This window comes from Carettochelys insculpta, chromosome 3, assembly GCF_033958435.1.
Source record: "Carettochelys insculpta isolate YL-2023 chromosome 3, ASM3395843v1, whole genome shotgun sequence".
NCBI lineage: Eukaryota > Metazoa > Chordata > Testudines > Carettochelyidae > Carettochelys > Carettochelys insculpta.
In genome coordinates, this window is record NC_134139.1 from 70,086,154 (window position 1) to 70,114,012 (window position 27,859).

At 44.5% G+C, this 27,859-nt stretch overlaps 1 protein-coding gene across 1 annotated transcript in view; it reads left to right on the plus strand.

Moving 5' to 3' along the window:
- Positions 1-27,859, plus strand: part of RGS7 (regulator of G protein signaling 7) — a 522,791-nt gene that overhangs the window by 356,854 nt on the left and 138,078 nt on the right. The window contains exon 4 of the mRNA XM_074988640.1: positions 9,752-9,802. Coding sequence (XP_074844741.1) covers positions 9,752-9,802 — 51 coding nt within the window. The remainder of the gene's footprint in view (positions 1-9,751; positions 9,803-27,859) is intronic.

A 27,859-nucleotide genomic window follows, 5' to 3' on the forward strand; every position in this document is an offset into this window, starting at 1 on the left:
TGGACTATGCTGGATGAGGGTTTTCTGAGAGTGTGGCTTAGCCATCCCCACTTTCTTCTCTTTATTTCCTCATCAAGTGGTTCTTGTCATGCTCTGTTCCAAAGCTCCTTGTTTATGACCAAGTCGCCATTTGATGCAAAGAATGTACCTCAGGCATCTCTTTTTGAATGCCTACCTTAGCTAGGGGTTGTCTACCTCAGCTATATTTACTCTAGCTATGTTATTCACATAGCTGGAATTGCATAATTTAGGTCAACTTACACAATACTATAGACAGGGCATCAGACACCAGAATGAGTGAAAACATCTTCACTGATGTTTTTAGGCCCAGAAGCCCAAGTCAGCTGATCTGGCCTCTGAGACTTGGTGCTGAATGATTGTCTCTTTAGCGTAGATGTATCTTAAATGATCTGACCATCAAATGTATGACAGAGGAAAGAATTAATCAGCTCTGCCAAGTCCTAGACCTAGTTCTAATTAAAGGAATATTCTCCCTAATGTCATCTTTTTGTCCATATACCCAATCCTACTGGCTTTTCTTTGAGGTAGACTTCCAGCTGATAATGGATGTTGGAGGGAGGACAGAAGGGCAGGAAAAAAGAATAAACCTGGCGAGTTGTGTTTGGCCAAATAAACATATAAGGAATTCTTGTTTGGAAAAATTGAACCGTTGAACTTTTATCCTGACACTTAGGCTGTTTCTACATATGCCAAGTGGCATGCTCATAAATGGGGCCTGAAATATGCTAATGATGCATGGCTGTATATTCCCGGTGCCTCATTAGCATAAAGTCACGTGATATGGAGTCCATAAGAAGCTCTTCCAGACTCCAAAACAGCATGTAGAAGCGTGGCCCTTGGGGGATATTCTGGAAGGGGCCTCCAGAAGGAGGACTTCCTTCTGGAAGATCCTCCAGGGGCTGCGCTTCTACACACTGTTTTGGAGTCCGGAAGAGCTTCTTACGGACTCCAAATCATATGACCTTATGCTAATGAGGCACCAGGAATTTATATCCATGCTTCATTAGCATATTTTGGGCCATTTATTAGCATGCCACTTTCAGAGTATGTGGCATTTGTAGAAATGGCCTTAGAGTGTGTGTTCTGTGTATATGCATGTTGGAGTGGGACCATCTGAACACATTTACTTATCACCAAATTGCAATTTACTGCTATGCAAAAGAAGAGAGTCTTTATTTTCCTTGCAAAGCATCCAGCTGTTTTATCACCTTGTTTTCTTTGCAACTTCCTAAATGAACAAGAACTGATAGTGATATTCTTGCTATTTTAGGGACACATTTACATAAGTAACAAAGCAGTTCAAAAAGGGCACAGAAATCAGCGGCAAGTGACTGAATTAAGATCATTTTGCTGATTAGATATTTAAAAAAATGCATACAAATTACATAGAAAGCTGTTTAAGACAACACTTCTTTTATTGCTCTTTCAATAATAAAATTGCCCACAATGTATGTGACACTGAATGAAGAATTGATAACTTCCAATTCTGCAGTACACCAGTTGTTTGTAGTTTTAATTGAATCACTAGAGGATTGGGGAAACACATACAAATCAATACCACTATTACTAGCAAATATGTTTGTATATTTTTTCTTATTGTGGCCTGAACTTGACATGCTGAGAGTATGTAATTCAAATCAATGGGGCATGTAAATGGAGCAAAAGATTTAAACAGTGCTGTTTTGCTCAGGCACTCAGATACCCTGGGGATGGCTGCGGCATAAGAATTTGAATAGAATGGCACTGGTGGGCGTTTGGCATTGTTCAGAATCAGTCTCAGATCTGACCATTTTTGAACTTTAAGGGCTTTCTTCCCCCAGATCCAGAACTGAACAATGCAGCTCCAACTCATCACTGTGGTCTCTTTTAACTATTTAAATAGCACCATTAAGATACACAGGACTGTGTGGAACCAGTAGAAACATGGATGCACTGATCCATAGAGCTCATATGCAAATGTGGTGTAAGCAGCTTAGTTGTGAGCAGATGTGGGGGTAAGGATATCCCTGAGCATAGATTCATGAAAGAAGAAGGCTAGAAAGAAAGATTTGAAGAGAGAAAAGAGAAATGCTTAGTTAATGGGAATAAGAAGGCTCTTCCAGTGCCTAATTTAAGAGAAGTTTAAAGGGATCAGAAGTTTGGACCTCCACAATGCAACAGTCATATTGTAGAACATCTTTGTCCCTCACTCTTGATTTTTTTCCATGGGAGGAAGTAGTTATAGTATTATGCCATTTCTTACCTGGTTCTGTTTATTTTACTAGCTAATTGATAGTGAGACATCTCTGGGCTTAGAATTGCCTCACAGAAGTTAAAGGGATTTAAAAATGTTTGTCTAAAGAATTTTGTCTTCATAGCTGCCAAAGAATTTTGATCAAATTTTTCCCTAATTTGTTTTCATGAAGCCCTTGTGACTTCAATTGTGTTCCACAGGTATAAATTAAGTCAAAGAGATTCTTTAAAATGCTCTCTCTATGGCTATGTCTACACTTGCCCCCTTCTTCAAAAGAGGCATAGTTATCAGGGTGGTAAGAGACTACTAATGAAGTGCTGCGATGCATATGCAGCACTTCATTAGGCATATTCTCCCCCCCAGCAACTCTGAAGTGTCAAACTCTCAAGTGCCGGCATGCCATGTAGCCATGGGCACTTGGAAGTGCCTGTGCTACTTTGTAGTGCCTTTACTCTCCATGGCATGCTGGCACTTGGAAGTTTGATGCTTCAAAGTTGCTGTGGGGGGAGAATCTGCCTAATGAAGTGCTGCATATGCATCACAGCACTTCATTGGTAATCTCCCATCACCCTGATTGCTATGCCCCCTTCAAAGAAGGGGTAAGTGTAGACATAACCTATATGCGTGTCTATGTGTCTGCCTTAACAAATTTTTAAAGTGTAGGAGTATCTGTCTGATATATATTTCTCACTAGTTTCTCCTCCTACTGATAAATCATGGCTTCTCTGTTTTTATCCTAATATAAATGAGAGCCAGAAGTTGGCCACTAAAGTATAATAGCAATAAAAATGCAAAGTTTCACTAAGTAATAAAGATGTTTTCTCTGCAAACAGGATGATTGTGGGACCTGTATAATTTGGAAATGATGCATTCTGAGAACACTGTATTCCTATGTAATCATTTAGTACTGCACATATGCACATTAAACGTGATTGCATAGTATATATAATTATTACCCACGAGGCCTTGGAAAATACATGTTAAGCTTAGTGAATGAATGTGGTAAAATAGAAGCAGCTTAATGATAACAATTATCCACAATAAAAGCTCTAAGAAAATGCATTTGGTGTTTTAGTACCATTCTTATTTATATAAAAGGAGAAATTATAAGTAGAATAACTCTGTTTAAGTCCATCATATCCATATACCCCAAATCAGCGTATACTAACCATGTGTGTAAATAGTGCCATGAAGTCACGATGGCTTTGTACACCATAATGGCTGCGTCTACACATGCACGCTACATCGAAATAGCTTATTTCGATGTAGCGATAATGTCTACGCGTCCTCCAGGGCTGGCAACGTCGACGTTCAACTTCGACGTTGGGCAGCACCACATCGAAATAGGCACTGTGAGGGAACGTCTACATGCCAAAGTAGCACACATCAAAATAAGGGTGCCAGGAACAGCTGCAGACAGGGTCACAGGGCAGACTCAACAGCAAGCCGCTCCCTTAAAGGGCCCCTCCCAGACACAGTTGCACTAAACAACACAAGATCCACAGAGCCGACAACTGGTTGCAGACCCTGTGCATGCAGCATGGATCCCCAGCTGTGGCAGCAGCAGCCAGAAGCCCTGGGCTAAGGGCTGCTGCACACGATGACCATAGAGCCCCGCAGGGGGCTGGAGACAGAGTGTCTCTCAACCCCTCAGCTGATGGCCTCCATGGCGGACCCCGCTATTTCGAAGTTGCGGGACGCGGATCGTCTACACGTGCCCTACTTCGACGTTCAACTTCGAAGTAGGGCGCTATTCCCATCCCCTCATGGGGTTAGCGACTTCGACGTCTCTCCACCTAACGTCGATTTCAACTTCGAAATAGCGCCCAACACGTGTAGCCGTGACGGGCGCTATTTCGAAGTTGGCGCCGCTACTTCGAAGTAGCATGCACGTGTAGACACGGCCAATGTGTTGTATGGGAGCATATCTTGTTTAGTGAATAAAACAGAAGAGTAGAAGTCCGGGCTTACAGGTTCCCATGCCAGTTCTGCTGCCCACTCCATGTGTGGCCTTGGACAACACTCTTAACCTCTCTCTCTCACCTTATCAATATGTAGAATGGGTTTCCTCATCACATCCAGGTCACGGGGGCTTTAGGAGTTTGTTTAATGTCTGGAAAGTACTTTGAAATCTGTGCTATAGATTCATGTGCAATAGAAAACACCATGCAACTGTATTTTAATTAAGTTTCATAAGTTAGTTCAGATAAAATAATCATCCTAAGCTTTAACTTCCCTCCAACCAAATATTTTGGATTTTAAGAGAGGAGGCATTAATGCTTCTGGTTTCCATCAACAACTATTATTTTTGACTGCGTTTAAATAGAGCCTACAAAGAAGCAATAGACTCCTGATGAGTATCTCTTCTGCAGACTTTCATGATGAACTTCCCTTGTTATGTACTCCATCAGCCATGTGAGACAGAAGCAACTGCAACAGTTACCATGGAATCTCCCTCCTGAGCATCACTGGTAAACTGTTTGCTCGTGTCATCCTCGACAGACTCCAGAAGATTGCTGAGAGGGTGTATTCTGAATCACAGTGCAGATTCCGCGCAGAGATCTACCGTCGACATGGTCTTCTCTCTGAGGCAGCTGCAAGAGAAATGCAGGGAGCAGAGGAAGCCACTCTGTATTGCCTTCATCGACCTAACCAAGGCCTTCGACTTGGTCAGCAGGGATGGACTGTTCAAACTGCTCCACAAGATAGGTTGTCCGCCATGGTTACTCAAGATGATCCAGTCTTTCCACGAAGACATGAGAGGAACCGTCCAATACAATGGCACATTATCAGATGTTTTCAGCATCAGGAGCGGCGTCAAACAAGGATGCGTCCTTGCTCAGACAGTGCTCAGGATCTTCTTTCCACTCCTCCTTAAACACACCTTTGGATCTTCAACAGAGGGCATCTTTTTGCACACAAGATCTGAAGGGAAACTGTTTAATCTTGCAAGGCTGAAAGCTAAATCTGAGGTGCGGGAAGTCCTCATCAGAGATATGCTGTTCGCAGATGACGCTGCTGTCGTGTCACACACAGAAGACCAGCTTCAGAAGCTGCTAGATCGGTTCTCCAAAGCATGCAAGGACTTTGGTCTCTCCATCAGCCTAAAGAAGACAAATGTACTTGCTCAGGATGTTGCTGATTCTCCATCAATCAGCACTGACAACTATATGTTAGAGGTAGTCCACGAGTTCGTTTACCTTGGGTCCACCATCACTGACACCCTGTCCTTGGAGACTGAGCTAAATAGGAGGATCAGTAAAGCAGCCACAACTCTGTCCAGACTCAGCAAGAGAGTGTGGAATAACAACAAGCTGTACACTCACACCAAAATGCAAGTCTACAGAGCCTGCATCCTCAGCACCCTTCTTTACGGTAGCAAGACTTGGACCCTGTACGCCCACCAGGAAAAGAGGCTGAACGTCTTCCACTTGCGCTGCCTCAGGCGCTCCCTTGGAATATCATAGCAGGACAGAGTGTCCAACACTACCGTCCTTGAGCAAGCTGGAATCCCAACTATGCACACCCTCCTCAGGCAGTGGCAGCTCCACTGGCTTGGCCACGTCCACAGGATGAATGATGGAAGGATCCCAAAAGACATTCTGTGTGGCGAGCTAGCCTCTGGCAAAAGACCTCCCAGACGCCCCCAGCTGCACTACAAAGATGTTTGCAAGAGAGACCTCAGGGAAGTAGACATCAAGCCAGACAGCTGGGAGGAGCTGGCAGACGATCGCAGCAGATGGAGGCAGGAACTATACAAGGGCCTTCAGAAGGGTGAGTTGAGGATCAGATAGCTAGCAAAGGAGAAGCGAGCCCACAGAAGGCACAGCAAGGACCTGCCAGACACCCATTACGTATGCAACAAATTCAGCAAGGACTGTCACTCTCGTGTGGGTCTTCACAGTCACAACCGACGCTGCAAATGAGGATGCCAAACGGAACTACGAAGGGTGTGATCCATAGTCTACGTAGACTGAAGGATGCTACCACTACTACAGCCATGTGATAATAAATCACAGTGATGGAGTTACTGGGATCCATATATTGAAGATGAAATACTAAAAAAGCACAGGTCTTCAGTGCCGCTCTTTAAACAGCACCATTTACTTAGGAGGCAGAAGTGCCTAGTATAAAAGATCCTTTATCATAGTTTTCTTCAAAACAAAAAAGAAAGAAGATAAGAGCTGGTAGTAAGTACAACTTGTTAAGACAGTCTGGGCAAAATAATTCGGTGAGAGATTTCACAAGGTAGCTAACAGCAAGATGGAACCATGAAAAGTTGAAAGATTCAATGTTTCCAGAAAATAATCTAATCACTTCTTGGCTACAAATGAGATTCAGCCTGTTAAGTGATGGATGATGCCTATTTCCCTCTCTCTTCCTTTATGCTATGCTGGCAGATTACTGGTACCAAACAGCTTCCTAATGGTTTTTGTCCTTATAAATGATAAAGGGTAGTTTGGAATGTAATTCATTTACTCTGGGAAGTTTGCTAACATCAAACTTCTGTTCCTTTTGAGTAGCATCTTGAGTCCTGACTTTTCATTCTTTCCCAGTGTAATTTCAGTGCAACACTGAGATTAGTAAAATAAGTCTAGTTTGAAACTAAATGGAGTAAAGGAAAATCTGGATTCTTGAATCCCAAACAGAGCTGCATTCAGACATACCATACGGTGATTTATCTCCTCTCAATTCCTTGTTTTAAAAAATAAAATATCCCTTTATATGAGCATCCTTTTAGTCATTGATACAAAACATGGAGCTATTCACACTTAACTCCAAGCCATTGACCTGCATGTTCTTTGTGCAGAAAAGGAAAAACAAAGCAAAATTGGAAATAAGATCCCTTCAGAACCCTTGAAGATCTCCTTGAAGCTCATAAAACAAAGTCATAATGCCAGCTATTATTTCAATGAAGGACTAAGCAATGCATTGACTTTAATAATTGTATGTCCTATTGTTAGTTTAAAATCTATTTGGTTTTACTGGCCCTTCAAGGCTTGATAGCACAAAGGTAGAACTATGTACAATTGATCTATATTAATTAGTAGTAAAACAAGTATAATTTTAAACTGCAGATGAGTTTTTATAATTTCCAATTACTTTTTCTGCTTATCCAAAAGCAGTGTACGTCTCAGCATGAAAAGCTGTTGTTCCCTAGCTGGTTTTGGATTTTTGATGTAAGTCAGCAGTGGTCAAATGTGCAGACAATAGCAAAAGGGATGTCAGCACAGGTATAAAATGCAAAGTAATCAGAGGATGTTGGAGAACGAATCAATAAGAATATAGGGAGGTTTGATATTAATTGTCAATTCTCTTATGCAGGGAGAGGAAATGAACAGCATAGACATACAGTGTGAATATGTGACCATTGGACTGTGCCTCTCACGTCAAAGAGAATTTAATTTCCTCTTGTCTGTTTAATACTGTCCTGGTACTGATTTTCAGAGAAATCAACTGCTATAGTAGTTGCTGAAAGGAAAGTGTGGAATATGTACTGGGAGGTGGGTAGGGTTCCTTCTATTTTTTTTCTATCCATGGGCAGAATAATTTCTGTTATGTGCACCAAGGCCTGTTTGGATGTGTACCACTAATAGAAACACATGCTTCCTACTGTGGGTGGCTCTGGGTGCTCTGCTAATCAACTGGTTGGTACCTGAATCTGTCCTGGATAGTCGCCCAAGCTCTCAGCTTGCAGGGAATGCTGCTGATAGTCAGTGTGCGGGGTTCATGGGAGGACTTTGACCATAAGAAATTGTTCACATCATGATAAAGGCATAGGACTTCTGAGGTCTACTACCAATAACATTAGTAAATGCTTGGGAGTGATACTTATGGGGAGTTTGTGGGGCATTTTTAGGCAGATTTATTCATGTAGCTCTAGTCAGGTTATGCATGCAATGCCAGAAGGAGCCTGCACTACTAACTCCTTCTTTTTTCCTAATTGCTTTTTTCCCACTCAAGATACGCTTACTCTGGTGTCTTTAATGTTTCTGTAAATCTGGAGTTTCACATCTGCCTCCTGCCCTTAACCCAAGACTTTAAAAAGAGCAGTGTTACTCTTGCTTTGAAGTGGGTAGCTCCTTTACAAGATGGTTTAATAAGAACACAGTCATTTATAATGTATTGTCCCATTACACTTTGGCTAAAAGAGTAATATGAGCACCTTTCATGGAAAGGTCAGGAAATCATTAGAAGATTCTCTTCTTAAAATTGTTTTTTGCTGTTTAACATATTTTTGTCTGTTGGTTTCTGTTTTTACTGCCCAGAAAGGCAACGCTTCCCTTATTTAAACCAAACAACCAAATGTGTCTATATTGGGTCACTGCCTACTAGATGGCTTACAGGGTGACAGACAAGACTGAGAATAGTCCAGGTAATGCTGTGTATAGTAGGCTTTGCAATGCATAGCACAGTACAGGAATGAAGGTGCAAAGCCAAAAGCAGCAGGAGAAGAGAGAATCTGAAGGAGTGTAGGGAATAAAAAAAGGGGATATGAGTAGGAGAATATGGAAGCAGAGGAAAATAAGGACAGGAACACTAATGTGGAAAAGGAAGCAATGAAAGGTGGAAAAGAAAGAGGGAACTATTAATACCAACCTGGAAAGTGAAAGTTACCCTTGGCACAGAGAGAAATGATCAAGACTTGTTCTGCAACAGTTTTAACGGTGGGGGGTAATGAGAAAAATGTGGGCTTGGACGATACAAAATAGGAGGAAGTAACAGATTTAGAACAACTGAATATGGGGCAAATAGCTAAAGAAGGATTAGGAGGAAATAAAATTTATTTTTAAAGCTATCCTGGGATATTACTTTAATCAGAATTCGAGCTTCTGGCACGCGTGTGTGTGAGAGAGAAAGAGAGAGAGAGAGGGAGAGAGAGATAGCTGGGAGTATTAGAATAGAAATGGTGGTTAAAGATGGAGGCCCAGAAGAGATTTCCCTGCAGAGAAAATGGAGAGATTGTCAGAGATAATATGAGAAGTTCTTGGGTGGAGTGGCTGTAAGCATGTATTAAAATCAAAGAGTTAGGTTTTCAGAAACATCCCTATACAGAGATTTTAGAAATTGCTAAAACTAAGACTACAGACTTCATCTATTCCATAGATAGAAGTGTGTATATATACAGTTAGAATATGCTTCATTAAGCCTTTTTAAAGTCTTGTTTGATAGCGTTTGTTTTTAAAGGTGAATACAGAAATAGAATGTTTGCTTGTTTGTCCCTAAAAATCCAAAAAAGTAGAGTACATTCAGATAAGTAATATGCTTCTTGTACCATGAAATTATGCATAAGTATTCCTGATCTAGAAGAAATATAGATTGCATAATGAGTCTCTTTTAATGACACTATAAAAATAAAAAGATCCAGTTGATTTTGGACAAACTCAATGTGAGTTCCTTTTTAGATGTTACCTGGACATTTATGGTATCAGGGAGCTGTGACTGAAGAATGTGGAAAGGAAAAGCTTACTAATAAAAAATATTCTTTTCTCCTAGGTTCAGACATTGTTCAGTGGTTAACGAAGAATTTAGCTATAGAAGACCCAGGTACATTGTTTTTTCTCTACTAAAAAATTCTGCTTGGTGATGCTGTTGTGTTCTAAGATCTTTCTCTGATCGCTGGCCTTGTAGGTATGCTGGCTGATAAAGAGACAAAATGTAATCTATGGGTTCTTGAGGGTTCCTCAATTATCTTACGCATTACAAGGACAATTTCCCCACCTTTGATATTTGCAAGAATGGCAGCCATCCCATTTAATTTACTCTTCCCCAAGGTTCTCTCTTTCTCTTGTTCTCTCTCTCACTCTCACTTTTTCTCCCTCCCTCCTTCTTCACCCTTTTCCTGCTTTATATTTTCCCTGTTTGCTCATTTTTGCTCCAGAACCTGAAGAAGTGGGTCTTACCCGTGAAACCTCAATTCCTGATAAACATAACTGTCAGTCTTTAAAGTGCTACAGGACTGCTTGCTTTGTATTGTGAAGCTACAGACTAACACAGCTACCCCTCTGAGAGTACCTAATCCTGCAGATCTTTCTTAAGAATTAGGCCGTTAGCAGATTATGAAAACTTTTACTAATGTTACTTCAGAAAATCAGTTTAGCTTTTTGGTAAAGAATAGGAAATACTATTGCTTTAACTGGGGACATCCTAATATAAATTTGGTTCCATGTGGCTGCACCACCATATTAAATGGCATCTAGCTACTTCTTACATAGATGAGAATTTTTTAAATTCCATTTATTTCATACCAAAATAGTAAGTTGAAATTAAATTTGTTTGGTGTTTATTCAGTCTTTTATTCTTATCCTCTTATCCAGTGCAGTGTTGTATTTTAAGTTTCCAGAAAATTTTATGAGCTTCTTAACTGCAGAGATCGAACAGAAAGCTACAATGTACGCACCCCACCAAATGAAGTGTGGAAGAGGATCCAGTGTTTATGGTGCTAGGCTGGAACTTGGCAGACTCAGGTTCAGTCCCTTGCACTATCCCTGACTTTGGACTAGTCACTTAGATTCTCTTTGCCTCAGTTTCCAATCTGGTACTTCTCTATTTCAGAGGAGCTTTGGGAGGGTAAATTCTAGTGCCAGGGGACAGAGTCAGCACTTGCTGGAAGTCTTCCAGACTCTTGCAAACAACATCCTCTGATTCTGGGAACACTCTATTCTACTTGCCAGGACAGACGGGAGATGCTTGTTAGCTTGTTGTAAAGGATGTTGGGCAATTACATAGCTTGTTAGAATCAAATTTTAGGCACTAGAAAATGTGTTCTTTTGGTTTTGTCTATACTCCTTTCTGTCTCTTTTATCCCTATTTGGTATCACTTAAATCTCTGATTTTTATTAATCTATTTATTCCTCATTTTACTACAAACCATCTCAGAATTATAACATTGAAGTAAAAAGTGAGACCTCAGTTAAGCTTGAGAGCAAGCTTAATAATGTCTGAAATTTCCAATAAGAGGGTCCAGACACTGCACAGACACTTCCAGGGAACTTGTGAATTGTTACCTTCAATGCAAGGTTTAGACCGGAAGTCTTGTGGAGTTGCTGGAAAGGAGGATAGACTGCTGTGTCAGGCAGCTGACACTCAGTTTAAGCAAAAATAATCCTTGTTGAGGTTTATGGTGGTTTATGGTTCTGTATGTCCAGAGGAGCATGTCGTAATTGTAGAGGGTGGGAAAAACTAGTCCACAAAGCCAAAGGACATTTTATCAGTAAAATGCACCTGGAGAACAAACCTCTCCAGTTGGTCTAGAGTTGGCTAGCATAATTATCACTGTTATTTAGTTTTGGTGGAAGCTCCATTCTTCCTTCAGAGATCCATAATCAGAGATTTTTTTTTTGTGGTACCAAAATAATCATGACCACACAAGCATTGAAGAGCATAATTCACATTTAATTTTGTGCATGATCCCCTGGCTTGATTGTGCACATTCATACTTCCTTTCCCAGTATTTTCATGTGATGATCCAAATTCTTCTCACAAGTAACTGGGCAAACTCACTGGTATAAATGACAAAAAAATTTAACCTGTAAATTGGTTTTCAAAGTTTTAGAAATGTACCCTCTTTGTGAAGCAATTCATGAAAGTAAAACTGAAAGGCTATGTCTAGACTGGAGTGATCTGTCAACAGAAGTTACTGTTGGAAGAGATCTTCCAGTAAAACTTCTGTCAACAGATTATATACCACAAAAAAACAGATTGAAAGAGCAGTCAAACAGAGAGTGGCCAGGCTACCCAGCCACTCTCTCAACAGAACAGCCAACCAGAAGCTCAGCAAACAGAGCTGCCTGGTGAACTGGAATTCCCCTCTGTCCACAGAAACTGTCAACAAAGGCATTATTCCTCATCACAGAGAGGCAGAACACTGTCTGCAGAAGTGCTGAGTTTTGTTGGCAGACTGTTGACAAAACACATTTTGTGTGCGAGTGCAGCAACGAAGGGTCCTGTGGCACCTTATAGACTAACAGAAAAGTTTTGTGTGTGGACACTGCACAGGTTTTGTTAACAAAACTCGCTAGTGTAGACATTGCCAAAGTGAGCAAGACTTGCAGGATTGGGCTCCGGCATTAAGCAGATATGTTAGATCCAGCTTGCCTCTGGTAAAAGAGAGAAGAAATATTAGGAACTGAAGCCACACTAGAGTGTATGATAAAATATGTTACCTCTTCGCATTTGTACTAGAATGATTCATTTAAAAAATAGGAAATATGGCAGCACTACCATTGCTTTGACAATAAAGGACATACTGATTTATGAGCAGTTGTAGATCATAATGGAGAACAGATAGGCAGCACATTTGTTTTCATTATGCAAATAAGCATAAAACTGTTATCTGGAAAAGGCCATTGAAAGGAAAAAAATAGTTACAAATGTAAATTGCTAGTAAAAATATCATTGCATAGTATTTGTTCACAAATGGGAAATAATTTACAATTTGCAGTAAAGCTCAGCTCCCTGCTAGCTTCAGCTTACCACTTTCAATGAAGTTGTAAATCTTTATCCAGAAAAGACACTGACACTGAGTTGAATTCTGTGTGTTTATGCTGGGTTTACGTGTCAATGAAGTTAATCCATGTAGTAGTGCAGAACGTGTGCCATTATGGTATTATTGCTACTTTAGAAAAATATGAAGCTCTTGATTTGTTGTTTGTTTTTAGTGCATATTTATATTGACCCACTAGTCCTCCTGAAAAAGTTTAAAGGAAGAAAAATTACCTATATTATTTTTAAAGTGAAGGCTTAGTTGAGCCATAAAAATGCATCTGGCCTCTACACAAACTAAGGCGATTAACTGAGTTCACGGATTTGCATTTTGGCATCTGTTTGCAAAATTGACCATGATAGAAGAATTGATTCGCTAATGCTGGTGCCAATTACTTTTAGTATGGAAAATCTGTCCGCCTGAGCAATTTTCTTTTATAACGTTAGAATTAGTGCTGTCAGATTTACAGCAGGACCACACTGGAGACCAAAGCTTTTTAATCATTTTAAAAGGTATAACAGAAAGTACTGGTGGACATGTTGTGTGCTCAGAATTAAAGCTTCTGACCTAACCCCTTGTCTAGACAGTATTCTGAAAATATGAAGTACTCAGCATCAATAGAATCCTATAAATAGCAGTGCTGCAGTACTATAAGTGTAGACAATCTCTGAGACTCCCAGTATCAAGGGTGACCATATATCCCCGCCAGCCAAATATGGGAGATGGGGAATGACCCCTGTCCTGGCCAAAACGGGACAGATGGTCACCCAACCTGGGGCACTGGGAACAGGGTTGCTGCCCCACCAGTGAAGCTCCTGGCTTGCCCAAGCTGTGGGTGGTAGCCCACACTGCTGCACAGGTCCAACTCCCGGCTGCCCCACTTGGAGGACGCTGGGTGGCTCCAGCTCCAGCCCCACTATGGCCATGGTTCATCCCCCTGGCTTAACACCCCCCTCCCCGCGGCTCCAGCTCCAGCCACCCCCCGCCCCTGGCTCTGGCTCCAGCAGCCCTGCTCCAATCCACATGGACTCAGCTCTCACTCTAACCCCTGCAGGCCGGCTCAACCCCCCATGACTCTGGCTCCCATCCTGGTTCCTGCTCCAACCCTGCAGCCCCTGCTCCAACCCCACCACCCAGGTCCCAAATGTAACCCCACTGAAGCCCCAGTTCACCCCTCCCATGGCTCCCACTCTAATCCCGTTGGGCCTGACTCAGCTTCAGCCCCTACTGGGGGGAAGCGGGGTGGCAGCTGAGCTGCCACATGGTCTGGCTCCCAGCTCCCGGATCCCCAACGTGGGGGAAGCCGGTGAACCACTGTGGAAAATGGGGCAGTTAGCCCCTTTTGCAAAATAAACTGGGATGCCAGAATGACACATGAAATGTGGGGCAGTCTTGCTGAAAACAGGATGGCTGGTCACCCAGCAATATCTTTTTCTGGCTTTGCCATTGAGACCCTCAGTCTAAGGCTATCACTACACTAGAGAGTTTTGACAAAACTGGTGGAGTGTCCACACAAAAGATGCATTTTGTCAACAGTCTATCAACAAAACTTGGCACTTCCACCGACAGCGTTCTGCCTCTCCAAGATGAGGCATAATGCCTTTTAACAACAATTTTTGTTGACAAAAAAGATGTATGGACTCTCTGGGGGCCTTTCTGTCAACAGACAGGGCTTCCAGTTCACCAGGAAGCCCTGTTTGCTCAGCTTCTGTTTGGCTGTTCTGTCAAGAGAGGGCCGGGCAGTCCAGCTGCTCTCTGTCAACAGAGCAGATCATTCTTCTGATTGGCTTTTGTGTGTGGCTGCTCTCTGTCAACAGATACTTTGTTGGCAAATCTCTTCTGACGCAAATGTCTGTCAACAGATGCTTCAACGGAAATATCTGTCAACAGATCGTTGGAATAATGGAGACTTGGTGGGATGATTCGCATAACTGGAGCACGGTCATGGAAGGTTATAAATTGTTTAGGAAGGACAGACAGGGGAGAAAAGGAGGAGGAGTTGCGCTCTATGTGAGGGAGCAGTATGATTGCTCAGAGCTCCAGTATGAGGAAGCAGAAAATCCAGCTGAGTGTCTTTGGGTTAAGCTTAGAAGTGGAAGTAACAGAGGTGATGTTGTAGTTGGTGTCTCTTATAGACCACCAGATCAGGGAGATGAGATGGATGAGGCTTTCTTCAGGCAGCTTAGTGAAGCTTCCAAATTACAGGCCCTGGTTCTCATGGGAGACTTTAATCATCCAGACATTTATTGGGAGACCAATACATCAGCACACAGACAATCCAGGAAGTTTTTGGAGAATCTTGGGGATAACTTCTTGGTACAAGTGCTGAAGGAACCTACCAGGGACCGTGCGCAACTTGACCTGCTGCTCACAAACAGGGAAGAACTAATAGAAGAAATAGAAGTGGGAGGGAACCTGGGCTGCAGCAACCATGAGATCGTAGATTTCATGATCCGGACAAAAGTCAGAAAGGTGAGCAGTAACATACAGACCCCTGATTTCAGAAGAGCAGACTTTGACTCCCTGAAGCTGTGTCTACACGTGCACGCTACTTCGAAGTAGCGGCACCAACTTCGAAATAGTGCCCGTCGCGGCTACACGAGTCGGGCGCTATTTCGAAGTTAACTTCGACGTTAGGCAGCGAGACATCGAAGTCACTAACCTCATGAGGGGATCGGAATAGCGCCCTACTTCGACGTTCAACGTTGAAGTAGGGACAGTGTAGACGATCCACGTCCCGCAACGTCGAAATTGCTGGGTCCTCCATGGCGGCCATCAGCTGGGGGGTTGAGAGATGCTCTCTCTCCAGCCCCTGCGGGGCTCTATGGTCACCGTGGGCAGCAGCCCTTAGCCCAGGGCTTCTGGCTGCTTCTGCGGCAGCTGGGGATCTATGCTGCAGGCACAGGGTCTGCAACCAGTTGTCAGCTCTGTGTATCTTGTGTTGTTTAGTGCAACTGTGTCTGGGAGGGGCCCTTTAAGGGAGTGGCTTGCTGTTGAGTCCGCCCTGTGACCCTGTCTGCAGCTGTGCCTGGCACCCTTATTTCGATGTGTGCTACTTTGGCGTGTAGACGTTCCCTCGCTGCGCCTATTTCGATGTGGTGCTGCGCAACGTCGATGTTGAACATCGACGTTGCCAGCCCTGGAGGACGTGTAGACGTTATTCATCGAAATAGCCTATTTCGATGTCGCCACATCGAAATAGGCTACTTCGATGTAGGCTTCACGTGTAGACGTAGCCTGAGAGAACAAATGAACAGGATCCCTTGGGAAATGAAGATGAAGGGGAAAAGAGTTGAAGAGAACTGGAAGTATTTTAAAGAAGTCTTACAGAAGGCACAGGAACAAACAATCCCACTGCATAGTAAGAAATGCAAACATGGTAGGCAACCAGCTTGGCTTAACAGGGAAATCCTTAGTCAGCTTAAATTCAAAAAGGATGCATACAAGAAATGGAAATGTGGACAGTTGACAGAGGAGGAGTATAAACGTATGGCTAGAGAATGTCGGGCAGTAATCAGGAAAGCAAAAGGACAATTGGAACTACAGCTGGCACAGGATGTGAAGAGTAACAAGAAGAGTTTCTACAGGCATGTGAACAATAAACAGGTTATAAGAGAAGGTGTGGGGCCATTACTGGATGAGGGAGGTAACCTAGTGACAGATGATGCAGGAAAAGCTGCTCAATGCTTTTTTTTCCTCAGTCTTCATGGACAAAGTCAACTTCCACATGACGGTCCTAGATGATGCAGGACCTAGGAAGGAGGAGGGCAGCCATCTGTGGGGAAGAAACAAGTTCTGAGCTATCGAGAAAAACTAGATGTGCACAAGTCCATGGGTCTGGATTTAATGCACCCCAGGGTACTGAGGGAACCCTAACCCATTGCTGAACCTTTGGCCATTATCCTTGAAGACTCTTGGAGATCGGGGGAGATACCGGATGACTGGAAGAAGGCAAACGTAGTTCCCATCTTTAAAAAAAGAAAGAAGGACACTCCAGAGAACTATAGACTAATCAGCCTTACCTCAATCCCTGGGAAAGTAATGGAGGGAATCCTCAAAGAATCCATTTTGCAGCACTTGGAAGAGGGGAAAGTGATCAAAAGTAGCCAACATGGATTCACCAGGGGCAAGTCCTACCTTACCAGTCTGATTAGTTTCTATGATGAGGTAACAAGCTCTGTGCACATGGGGAAGTCAGTGGATGTGATACACCTTGACTTCAGCAAGGCTTTTGATACAGTCTCCCACAACATCTTGTTCATAAGTTAAGGAAGTGTGGTGTCGATGCTTGGACTATAAGATGGATAGAAAGCTGGCTTGATGGTCGGGCCCAATGGGTAGTGGTCAATGGCTCAATATCTGGAGGGTGGTCTGTTTCAAGCGGAGTGCCACAAGGCTCAGTGCTGGGGCCAGTGTTATTCAACATCGTTATTAATGACCTGGATGAGGGACTAGATTTCACCCTCAGCAAGTTTGCAGGTGACAAAAAACAAGGGAGAGAGGTAGATTCATTAGAGGATAGAGAGAGAATCCAGAGGTACCTGGATAAATTGGAGGACTGGGCCAAAAGAAATCTGATGGGGTTCAGTAAGGAGAAGCATAGACTCCTGCACCTGGGGCGGCAGAATCCCAAGGATTGTTACAGGCTGGGGACCGACTGGCTCAGCAGCAGTACGATGGAAAGGGACCTAGGGGTTATGGTGGATGAAAGGCTGGATTTGAGTAAACAGTGTGCCCTTGCAGCCAAGAAGGCTAACAGCATACTACGGTGCATTAGGAGGAGCAATTCGAGCAGAACTAGAGAAGCAGTTATTCCTCTTTATTCGGCACTGGTGAGGCCACATCTGGAATATTGTGTCCAGTTTTGGAACCCCCAGTATAAAAAGGATGTGGATTTGCTGGAGCAGGTTCAGCGAAGGGCAACAAAAATGATTAAGAGTCTGGAGCACAAGACCTATGAGGATAGGCTGAGGACTTTGGGCTTGTTTAGTTTACAGAAGAGAAGACTCAGAGGTGATTTAATAGCAGCCTTCAGCTTCCTGAAGGGGAGCTCTAAAAAGGAGGGTGAGAAACTGTTCTCAGTGGTGTCAGATGGCAGAACAAGGAGTAATGGTCTGAAGTTGAAGAGGGAGAGGTGTAGTTTAGATATTAGGAAAAACTGCTTCACCAGGCGGGTGGTGAAGCATTGGAATGCGTTGCCTAGAGAGGTGGTGGGTTCTTCATCCCTTGAGGTTTTTAAGTCCCAGCTTGACAAGGTCCTGGTTGGGATGACTTAGATGGGGTTGATCCTGCTTGAAGCAGGGGGATGGGCTAGATGACCTCCTGAGGTCCCTTCCAGCTCTGTGATTCTGTGATTCTGTGATTCTAGCATAACCGTAGCCTGACTGTTTTGTTATCAGCCTCTCAGTCTACCAAAGCAACAATAATAATTAATGCGAATAAATATTCTGTTCTCGTGATTTCTGAACAAATGAATAAAGTAATATTGGTGTTCTAGGCCAAATGGTTTCAGATAAATACAATTTTAAACAAAAAAATTCTCAGAAAATGGAAAAAAATCACTTTCCAAAATTGCTCAGTCTTGAGGCCATCTGGTCTGCCAAACATTTGCAACCTCACTCATGTTTAAGGAAAGGTAGGTTACAAAGTGTCGATAGAAACTGTCATTCACTCTGAATAATGAGGTTTGCTACCATAGCTGAGTCATAAAATGTAAATAACTGGTCACATATTGAATTTCAACTTCAAATAACTTTATATCAACAGTATTTAAAATCACAGATTAATGAAACATTGCTAAGTACGTGATTTGAGCTATCCCTACTAGATGGAAGATTACTTTCACCAAATTTAAATTATAGGGGATTCATCATCTGGTATTGCCTTTTAATGATCACAATAATTATTACAGTTGAGCTACCCTGAAGCAAAGGTTTTATATATATATATATATATATATATATATATATATATATATATATGCGCTTCTGAAAACCATTATTAGAATATGGAAGGTCACTAGGAAACAGCAATTATAGAAACATATCTGCATCTCATTACTGCTTACTTTGTTAAGAGTCTTTACTATGGAACCTTTGTAAAAAAGCTTTCAGAAAGTCAATGTAAACTATATCAACCTGATTACCTTTGTTCAAATGCTTGCTGACCCCTTCAAATAATTCTAATACATTGGAGAGGCATGATTTTCTTTTATAATGGCTGTGTTGTCTCTTCTCCAATATATACATATTGGCTATGTCTACAGTACAGCAATCTGTTGACAGATGTTCCTGTCAGAATATATCTTCTGACAAAACCTTTGTCAACAGATTGTGGCCAGATTGTGAAGCGGATCGAAAGAATATCCACTCTGTTGACAGAGAGCAGCTGGACCGCCCAGCTGCTGTCTCAACAAAATGGCCAACTGGAAGCACAGCAGACAGGGCTGCCCAGTGTCCTGGAACCCCTGTCTGTGGAAAGAAGCGCCCCACCTCAAACATCCACACTTGCTTTCTGTCCACAGATCTCTGGGGGGAGATCTCTCATGGGGGAGAAGCAGAACACTGTTGACAAAAGTGATACATTTTGTCAATTTACTGTTGACAGAACACCTTAGGAATGTGGACACTTTGCTCATGGGTTTTGTTGTGTAGACATTGACATTTTGTTTGTATTTGCCTATGGTTATACTACAGCTCTCTGTCAATAGAAGTCACTATTGGAAGAGATTTCCTGCCAAAACAGCTGTGGACAGTGTGCGGCCACACACAATAGTCAATCAGAAGAGCGCTCTGCTCTGTTGACAGAGCAGCCAGACTGCCTGGATGCCCCCTTGACAAAACAGGCACCCGGAAGCACAGCAGGCAGGGCTGCCCATTGTTCTGGATGCGCTGTTTGTCAAGAGAAGGCCCCCACCTCAGAGTATCTACATGGCTTTTTTGTTGACAGAATCTGTTGACAGCAGCATTATGCTTCATGGTTGAAAGTACTCTTTGTGTCCAATAATTCTGTTCTTTACTAGAGTTTCAACTAACTTACCTGGTACTGAAGTTAGTCTTACCAGCCTGTGATTACCAGGGTTATTTATTTATTTTTAAAAAAATGGTATTACATTATCTGTCATCTGGTCAAGTATGTAAGCTGATTTAATCAACAAATTACATTCCATAGTTAGTAATTCTGCAGTTTCATATCTAAGTTGCTCAGGTGAATCCAAGCCGGTCCTGGAAACTTATTACTGTTCAATATATCAGTTTGGTCCAAAACCTCTTGTCTCAATCTGAAACAGTTCCTCAGATTTTTCACATGGAAAGAATAGCTTAGGTGTGGGAGATCTTCACCATATCCTCTGCAGTGAGGGTCAGTGCACGTAACCCATTTAGCTTCTCTCCATGTCTTCCTTAGTGCTCATTTAGCATCTTGATTGTCCTGTGGGCCTACTGATTATTTTACAGACTTCCTGCTTCTCATGTACTGAGTGTTTTTGCTATGAGTTTTTATATCACTTTCTGTTTGTTCTCCAAATACTTTTTTGGCCTGCCCAATTATACTTTTACACTTGATTTGCTGGAGTTTATCCTCCGTTCTATTTTCCTTATTAGAATTTCACTTGCAATTTTTAGAAGAAGCATTTTGAGTCTAACTGATTCTATTACTCAGCTGTTTTGCCATGGTGGCATTTTTTATTCCTCTTCCTCTTTTATTTGGGGTGTACATTTATTCTGAGCCTATATCATGGCATTTTGAAATAGTCTCTATGCAATTTGCAGGCATTTCACCTTTGTGAATATTCCTTTCAATGTTCTAGGTATCCCATAAGATCTGCAATCCTCATACTTGACAGGCAATTTACCACACTCTTCTCCTGGTAACTGTGAACCCAACGATCTACATTTCTCATAATTGAATCCCCATTGCTATTATCTGGCTCTTCCTAGTGTCCAGAAGGGGTGTCCAGAAGGGGTGTCCTCAGTGTGAAAAGATACTATGCCATCATCTGGAAGGAGGATCCCAAGTATGGGATTTTTTTCTCTTCTCCAGTTTGATGCGCTCGTTCCCTAAGACTTGCAACCACCTTAATGGTGGAGGCTGTTAGACATGCCACTTAGTCCATGAAAGTATTTTCTGCCTTCTTCCTTTTCTCCCATACTCTTACCCTAAGGGGCATGAGTTACTTGCACCAAACACACACATACAGCACCCTCCCAGGAAGCAGGTAATCATATGTGTGCATTCAGTGCTATAAACTCCGTAGTTTTTACTCTGTTGCTGGGTATCTTCCTTCATTGGTTTTACTCTTGGGCTACATCTACACCAGAGGTTTTGTTTTTTTTTTTGACAAAACAGATGTTTTGTCAACAAAACACATGGAGCATCCACACTCAAAATGTGTTTTGTCAACATACTGTCAACAGAACTTGGCACTTTTGTTGAGAGCCTTCTGCCTCTCCCCCATGAGGTAGAACTCCTCCCGCAACAGACTCTGCCAACCCAAAGGGCATGTGGAGGGACCCCTCTGTAGACAGACAAGGCTTGGAGGTCACCGGGCTGCCCTGTGTCAAAGTTTGACTCAGACTCACAATTTATCAGACCACTCTGTTTTATTAGCAAAGCTGCTCTGCTAATACATTTAGAAGTGAGCCCCCCGAGTGGGGCTCGTGTCTCTTAATTTATACAGTTTTTTTGGAGAACAAGTTACAGAGAAGTTACAGACAAAAGAAGAAAAAGATTTTAGTCACCACCCTTCGAGATCCCTGAGACCAGTCACGTATCTTCAATTACCTGCCACCTTAACAATCTCCTTTAACAGCTTCCAGTTAACTTAACTAATTGCCTTTCACACCTTCCATTCTGATGCCTGCTTCTTAGACGTGCTGGCTCCATCTTAATTGCTTCTCCATTCAAAAGCTAACTGTCCCTACGTGTGCTTCCTCAGATACTTTGTAACATGTTTTGGCATGCCCTCTCATATACAATGTATCCAACATGTCCCCTTATACAACGTTATACTTATACAATGTTATACTTCCACACCTGTCTGCTGTGCTTTTGGTCAGTCATTTTGGCAAGAGAGGGCTGGGCAGTCTGGCCTCTCTTTGTTGACAAAGGAGATGGCTTTTTTGATCCCTTTTTGTGTGTGGATGGATGCTGTCGACACAAGTTTTGTCAGAAGATCTCCTCCAACAGTAACATCTGTCAACAGATCATTGTAGTGTAAATGTAGCCTTGAAGCTTCCTTTTTTTTAAAGGGAGATTTATTGTCCTGAATAGAGAATATGTTTGTTAGGCATGCCTGCATCTTATGGCCCCTCACAAAATGTCCTTGTTTGACGTTCTTGTTCCCTATCACCTCTGGTTACTGAGCCACATCTCCACTACAGTGATCTTTTGAAAGATGAACTTCCAGAAGATTTGTCTTTTGAAAGACCACATCCGAACACAAAATAGCAGATCAAAAGATGGATCTACTCTTTCAAGAGAGAGTGTCCACACAACCCCTGCTCTTTTGAAAGACGGGGCAGGACTTGTAAAAGCTGATGCCATGAGGAGTGCTTTTTTCTGAAAAAAGGGCCTGTGCTTTTTTTTGAAAGAAACTTTCAAAAGGAGGCACTCTGCCTGATCTGGTAGAAGAAAATGGCTTCCAGAAGAAAAGCCACATTCTTTTAATTTTAGATTGATGGAGTGCATTTTCAATGTGGACGTGCCATGTGTTCTTTTGAAGTATGGCCTGATTTTCTGAAAGAACTTGATAATGTAGATGTGGCCTACGCTACAACATTATTCTGCAATAACTTATTCCAGAGTTATTATTCCAAAATCCGGTATTCCAGGATAAAACATCTACACTACTACAGGAAAGTCCAAAATAAGAAAAATGTATTTCAAAACAGGATATCCACACACAGTAGAGCCTATTTTGGATCTAATCCAAGATACTATGTCTACACAGCACTTTATTTTGCAATAAGATATTTCAGAACAGTTTATTTTGAAATAGTCTTTATTCCCTGGCCTCATGTAGACTAGCAAACCCTTTTGAAAGTGAAATTAAAAGGAGGGCCCCTTTCTCAAGAACCAATAATGCATTCACACACACAAAGCCCTCTTTTCGAAATTAAATTTGAAAGATCATGGCACATCTTTCGAAAGCACTCTTCCTTTCCCATATCAGGAAGAGCCCCTCCTTTCGAAACACTTTTTGAAAGAGAGCCAGTGTAGCCACTCTGCAGACTACTCTTTCGAAAAAGCAGTGTTCCATGGTGCCGTCCAGCTGGCATGCGGAGACACTCCTGCCAGCACATGAAGGACTCTATGGCCGGCAGTCTGGCAGTGTTTAAAGACACACCAGCCCAGAAGACCCGTGTAGGAAGCTGAGAGTGTGCTGGCTGCAGGCACCACATGAGCTTGCAGCAGCACAGCCTGCCAGTGAGGACAGAGGCCAGTGAGGCACCCCACCAGCCTCATGGCTACCCCCCCAGTACTCCGTGGCCCCCAGGGCTCCTCCTTTGACCCACCTGAGGGGTCTCTGGAGGGCAGCCAGGGGCCACAAAAATGGGCCCCCTCCAAAAACGAGGAGGAGATCAAGGATCTGTTGGGGCTGTGGGGGGGACGAGGGGTTGCTCCTCCACATCACTGGCTGGGGCAGGAACATTTCAGCCTTTGTCTGACTGTCAACCAGCCTGAAGGCCTGGGCCACCCCCTCACTCGGCCGACCAGGTCAGATCAAAGTTAGAAGAACTGCTCCAGGCACACACCCGGGACTGGGACATAGCTGGGCACTCGGGGACAGTGCCCACCAGCTGCCTCCACTACAAAGCCCTCGCCCAGCTGCTGGGTTCAAGGGAAACTGCCAAGCTAGAGGCTGTGGTGGACACGGTGTCGCCGGAGGTGGAGGCCCAGGTTCCCAGGATCCCCAATGGGGTGGCAGTGTGAGGCCTGGGGTGAGTTGCAGGGGCCCTATGGGCCTCCACCCAGGCTGTCACCCAGTGTCCATCACCTACCCTGGCACCTACCCTGGCACACACCCTGGGACCCCCCACACTGCCTCCCCCACTGCCATCCCTGCTAGCACCCGAGCTGCCCCCTACCTCCCCCACCGTGTCTCCCACCCAATATCCCCACTAGCTGCCCTGCTTGAGTGGGCACAGCTGCTCCTGGCCAGGGTGACTCATACTGCACTGCCCTCCCATGGCCCCAGTGCCCAGGCTGCAGTCACCACCACCCCATCATACCCCTACCTCCCCGTGGTCCCATCCTCGTCCCAGGACAGTAGGGCCTCCCACAGTTGCCGTGGGTCACAGCTCTCCATAGGACTAAGGCCCACCCCCCCACAGGTGCTGCTGTCCCCTCCCTCCCACACCACCCTGTATATAGTTCCCCTGTTCACCCTGTCTGTAGCTGCCCCATTTATATCATTGGTTGAAGATGGTTTGTTTTAAGTTTTAATATGTTTATTTGAAAACACTCCTGTGTCCCATGTGATAAGTGGGGAAGGTGGGATGTGTGTGTGAGGGGGACATTGATGAGGAGCACACATTTGGTGGCGGTGGTAGGTCATGTGTGGGGTGCCGTATTGGAGGGTGCTGAGGGAGGGTCATCAGGGCTCCTCAGTGAAGGCCACCCTGAGGACCTCCCTCACCCATGCCCCATCCTGGTTTGCCAGGTGGCACAGGGCATGTGGGGGGGATGCTTATATCCATGCATTGCCTCAGCAGCCCTCCCCGGGATATAGCACTCCTGCTTGCTCTCCACAATATTGTGGAGAGTGCACCATGTGGCCACCACCACGGGCACATTCCAGAGGCTGCTCTCCAACCTTGTGAGGAAGCAATGGAAGTGTCCCTTGAGCCTGCTGAAGGCCCACACCAGCATGCCTGGGACCCAGTTCAGGTGCTTGTTGAAGCACTCCCAGGTGGGGTTGGTCTGTCCTGTGTAGGTATACATGAGCCACGAGTGGAGGGAGTAAGTGGCATCGGCCTCTATGCATGGGGGAATGGTGATGTCCCTGATGGGGAGATCCTGTGGGGGTACTTAGGTCCCCTCCTGCATTCTGCAACCCAGCCAGGAGTTTTGGAAGATCCGGGCATCATGGGCCCACTTGGACCACCCCATTCTGATGTCCAGGAAGCAGACGTGGAAGACTAATGAGTGGTACCCCTTTCTATTAACATATCACCCTGTGCTGTGGTCTGGAGCCTGGTTGGGGACATGGAGGCTGTGAAATGACCTTCTGCAGGGGGATGGCATTGATCGCTTGGAGAACAACAGGAAGTCTTGTGACACCTTATAGAGTAACAGATATTTTGGAGCATAAGCTTTCGTGGGCAAAGACCTGCTTCATCAGATGCATGAGTGCGGGGGTGGTTTCAGAGGGTTATTTAAAGAGTGGGGTCCCAGTAAGAGGGAGGGCCAGAGCTGACAAGGTCTATTCAGCAAGGTTGAAATGGCCCAGTATCAACAGTACTTATCAAAGAGCTAAAAACAAGTCAAATCAGGCATGTGAGCCTTTGTCAGAGTCTAATGGGAAGATGTTAGCACCCAGAGCAGAGAAACTGTCTTTGTAAGCTGTGAGCCACTCCCAGTCTGTGTTTAATCCATGGTTAATGGAGTCAAATTTGCAGAAAAATTGCGGCTCAGAGATTTCTCTCTCCATTTGATTTTTGAAATTTTTTTGTTTCAGGACTGTCACCCTTAAATCTGCCACTGAGTGTTCAGGGAGATTGAAGTGTTCTCCCACAGGCTTCTGTACATTACCGTTCCTGATGGCTGATTTATGTCCATTTATTCTTTTATGGCAAGACTGTCCACTTTGGCCAATGTAAATTGCAGTGGGGCATTGCTGGCACATAATGGCATATATTATATTAGTAGATGTGCAGGTAAAGGAGCCCCTGATGGTATAGTTGATGTTAGGTCCTATGATGATGTCACTGGTGGAGATATGTGAGCAGAGTTGGCAGCGAGGACTGTTACAGGGGCTGTTTCCAGGCCTAGAGTCACTGGTTTGTGATTTGTGGTGGCTGGTGAGGATTTGTTCAAGGTTGGCAGGCTGTCTGTAGGCGAGGACAGGCCTGCCTCCCAAGGTCTGTTAGAGTGAAAGATCATTGTTCAGGATGGGTTGCAGATCACTGATGATGCGCTGGAGAGGCCTTAGGTGAAACCACCCCCCCACAACTCATGCAGCTGACGAAGTGGGTCTTTGCCCACGAAAGCTTATGCTCCAAAATATCTGTTAGTCTGTAAGGTGCCACAAGACTTCTTGTTGTTCTCTAAGCTACAGACTAACGTGGCTCCCTCTCTAATATTGATCACTTGGATGACCTGCACAGGGCAGAGGGTGTGCGCACTGAGTGTGCATTGGGGTGCCCCTGTCCCCTCCCCCATCTCCGATGGTTGCCCTTTCCTGGGAGCCCCCATCCCCCACCCAGGGAGGGTGTGTGACTCCGGCATCACTTACCTTGAGCAGGATGGCTCTGACAGTGGTCTTGCCCACCCCGAACTGGTGGCCAACCAAGCAGTGTCTGTCCAGGGTGGCCATCTTCCAGATCACAATTGCCACACATTTCTCTAGGGGAAGCATGAGCCTCATCTGAGAGTCCTGATGCTGAAGGACAGGGACGAGCCAGTGGCACAGCTCCAGGAATGTCTCCTTCCTCATGCGGAGGTTCTGGAGCCACCACTCCTTGTCCCACTCCCACATGACCACCCGATCCCACCACTCAGCGCTGGTGGGGTGGTGCCATGTGCGCCGGATAGCACGAGGGATGGGGCATGAGCGGTGCCTCATGGCAAAGGCCCGCAGGACAGGGCGGGGGAGTCAGCCCCTGGAGGAGGAGGAGGGCTGCTGTGATTATTGAAGCCAGCAGCCTGACTACATCGCTGCTGGCTTCCCCTTCAGGGACCTGAATAGGATCCCTGGGTGCCGATGGGGTCCTGAGGTATCTCCAGGCATGGGGTCTGCACTGCTGTCTCTGCCACAGTGGCTGTCCGTGTGTGCATGCCAGGGCTATTTGGGAGGGGTCCTTTAAGGGAGTGGCTGGCTACAGGGCCTAGAAGGGCCCATCCGCCATGCGACCCCATCTGCGGCATTTCCTGGCTTGTTCTTTTGAAAGGACTTCCGGGGCTATGTGGACGCTCCCTTTTGAAAGAGCAAATTTTCTAAGCCAAGTTCACTACTGGTTTAAGCAACTCTGTTGAGGTCATTGCAAAGCCTCACAGCATGCAAGGATAAAACCTTGATCTCCAAGGTGTGCAAACCATCTTCCTTCTGCTTCCAAAGCTGCGTCTACACGTGCACGCTACTTCGAAGTAGCGGCACCAACTTCGACATTAGGCGGCGAGACGTCGAAGTCGCTAACCTCATGAGGAGATAGGAATAGCCCCCTACTTCAACGTTCAACGTCGAAGTAGGGACCGTGTAGACGATCCGCGTCCCGCAACGTCGAAATTGCTGGGTCCTCCATGGCGGCCATCAGCTGGGGGGTTGAGAGATGCTCTCTCTCCAGCCCCTGCGGGGCTCTATGGTCACCGTGGGCAGCAGCCCTTAGCCCAGGGCTTCTGGCTGCTTCTGCGGCAGCTGGGGATCTATGCTGCAGGCACAGGGTCTGCAACCAGTTGTCAGCTCTGTGTATCTTGTGTTGTTTAGTGCAACTGTGTCTGGGAGGGGCCCTTTAAGGGAGCGGCTTGCTGTTGAGTCCGCCCTGTGACCCTGTCTGCAGCTGTGCCTGGCATCCCTATTTCGATGTGTGCTACTTTGACGTGTAGACGTTCCCTCACTGCGCCTATTTTGATGTTGGGCTGAGCAACGTCGAAGTTGAACATCGACGTTGCCGGCCCTGGAGGACGTGTAGACGTTATTCATCGAAATAGACTATTTCGATGTTGGCTGCACGTGTAGACGTAGCCCAAATGAACAGATAAGGATCCCGCTTACTTTGGAGCGGGATGCAAAATTGGACAAGTTGCATAGTTTTTTTTCAGTCAATTTCAAAGTAGGCTATTTCAGCTTGTGGTGTGGTCTAAACGATGCCGCATGTCAAAATAAAGCACTGTTTTGGGGCATCCCTTACTCCTCCTGCAATGAAGTGTACAGGTATGCTGAAATAGCGCACCCCTAGTTT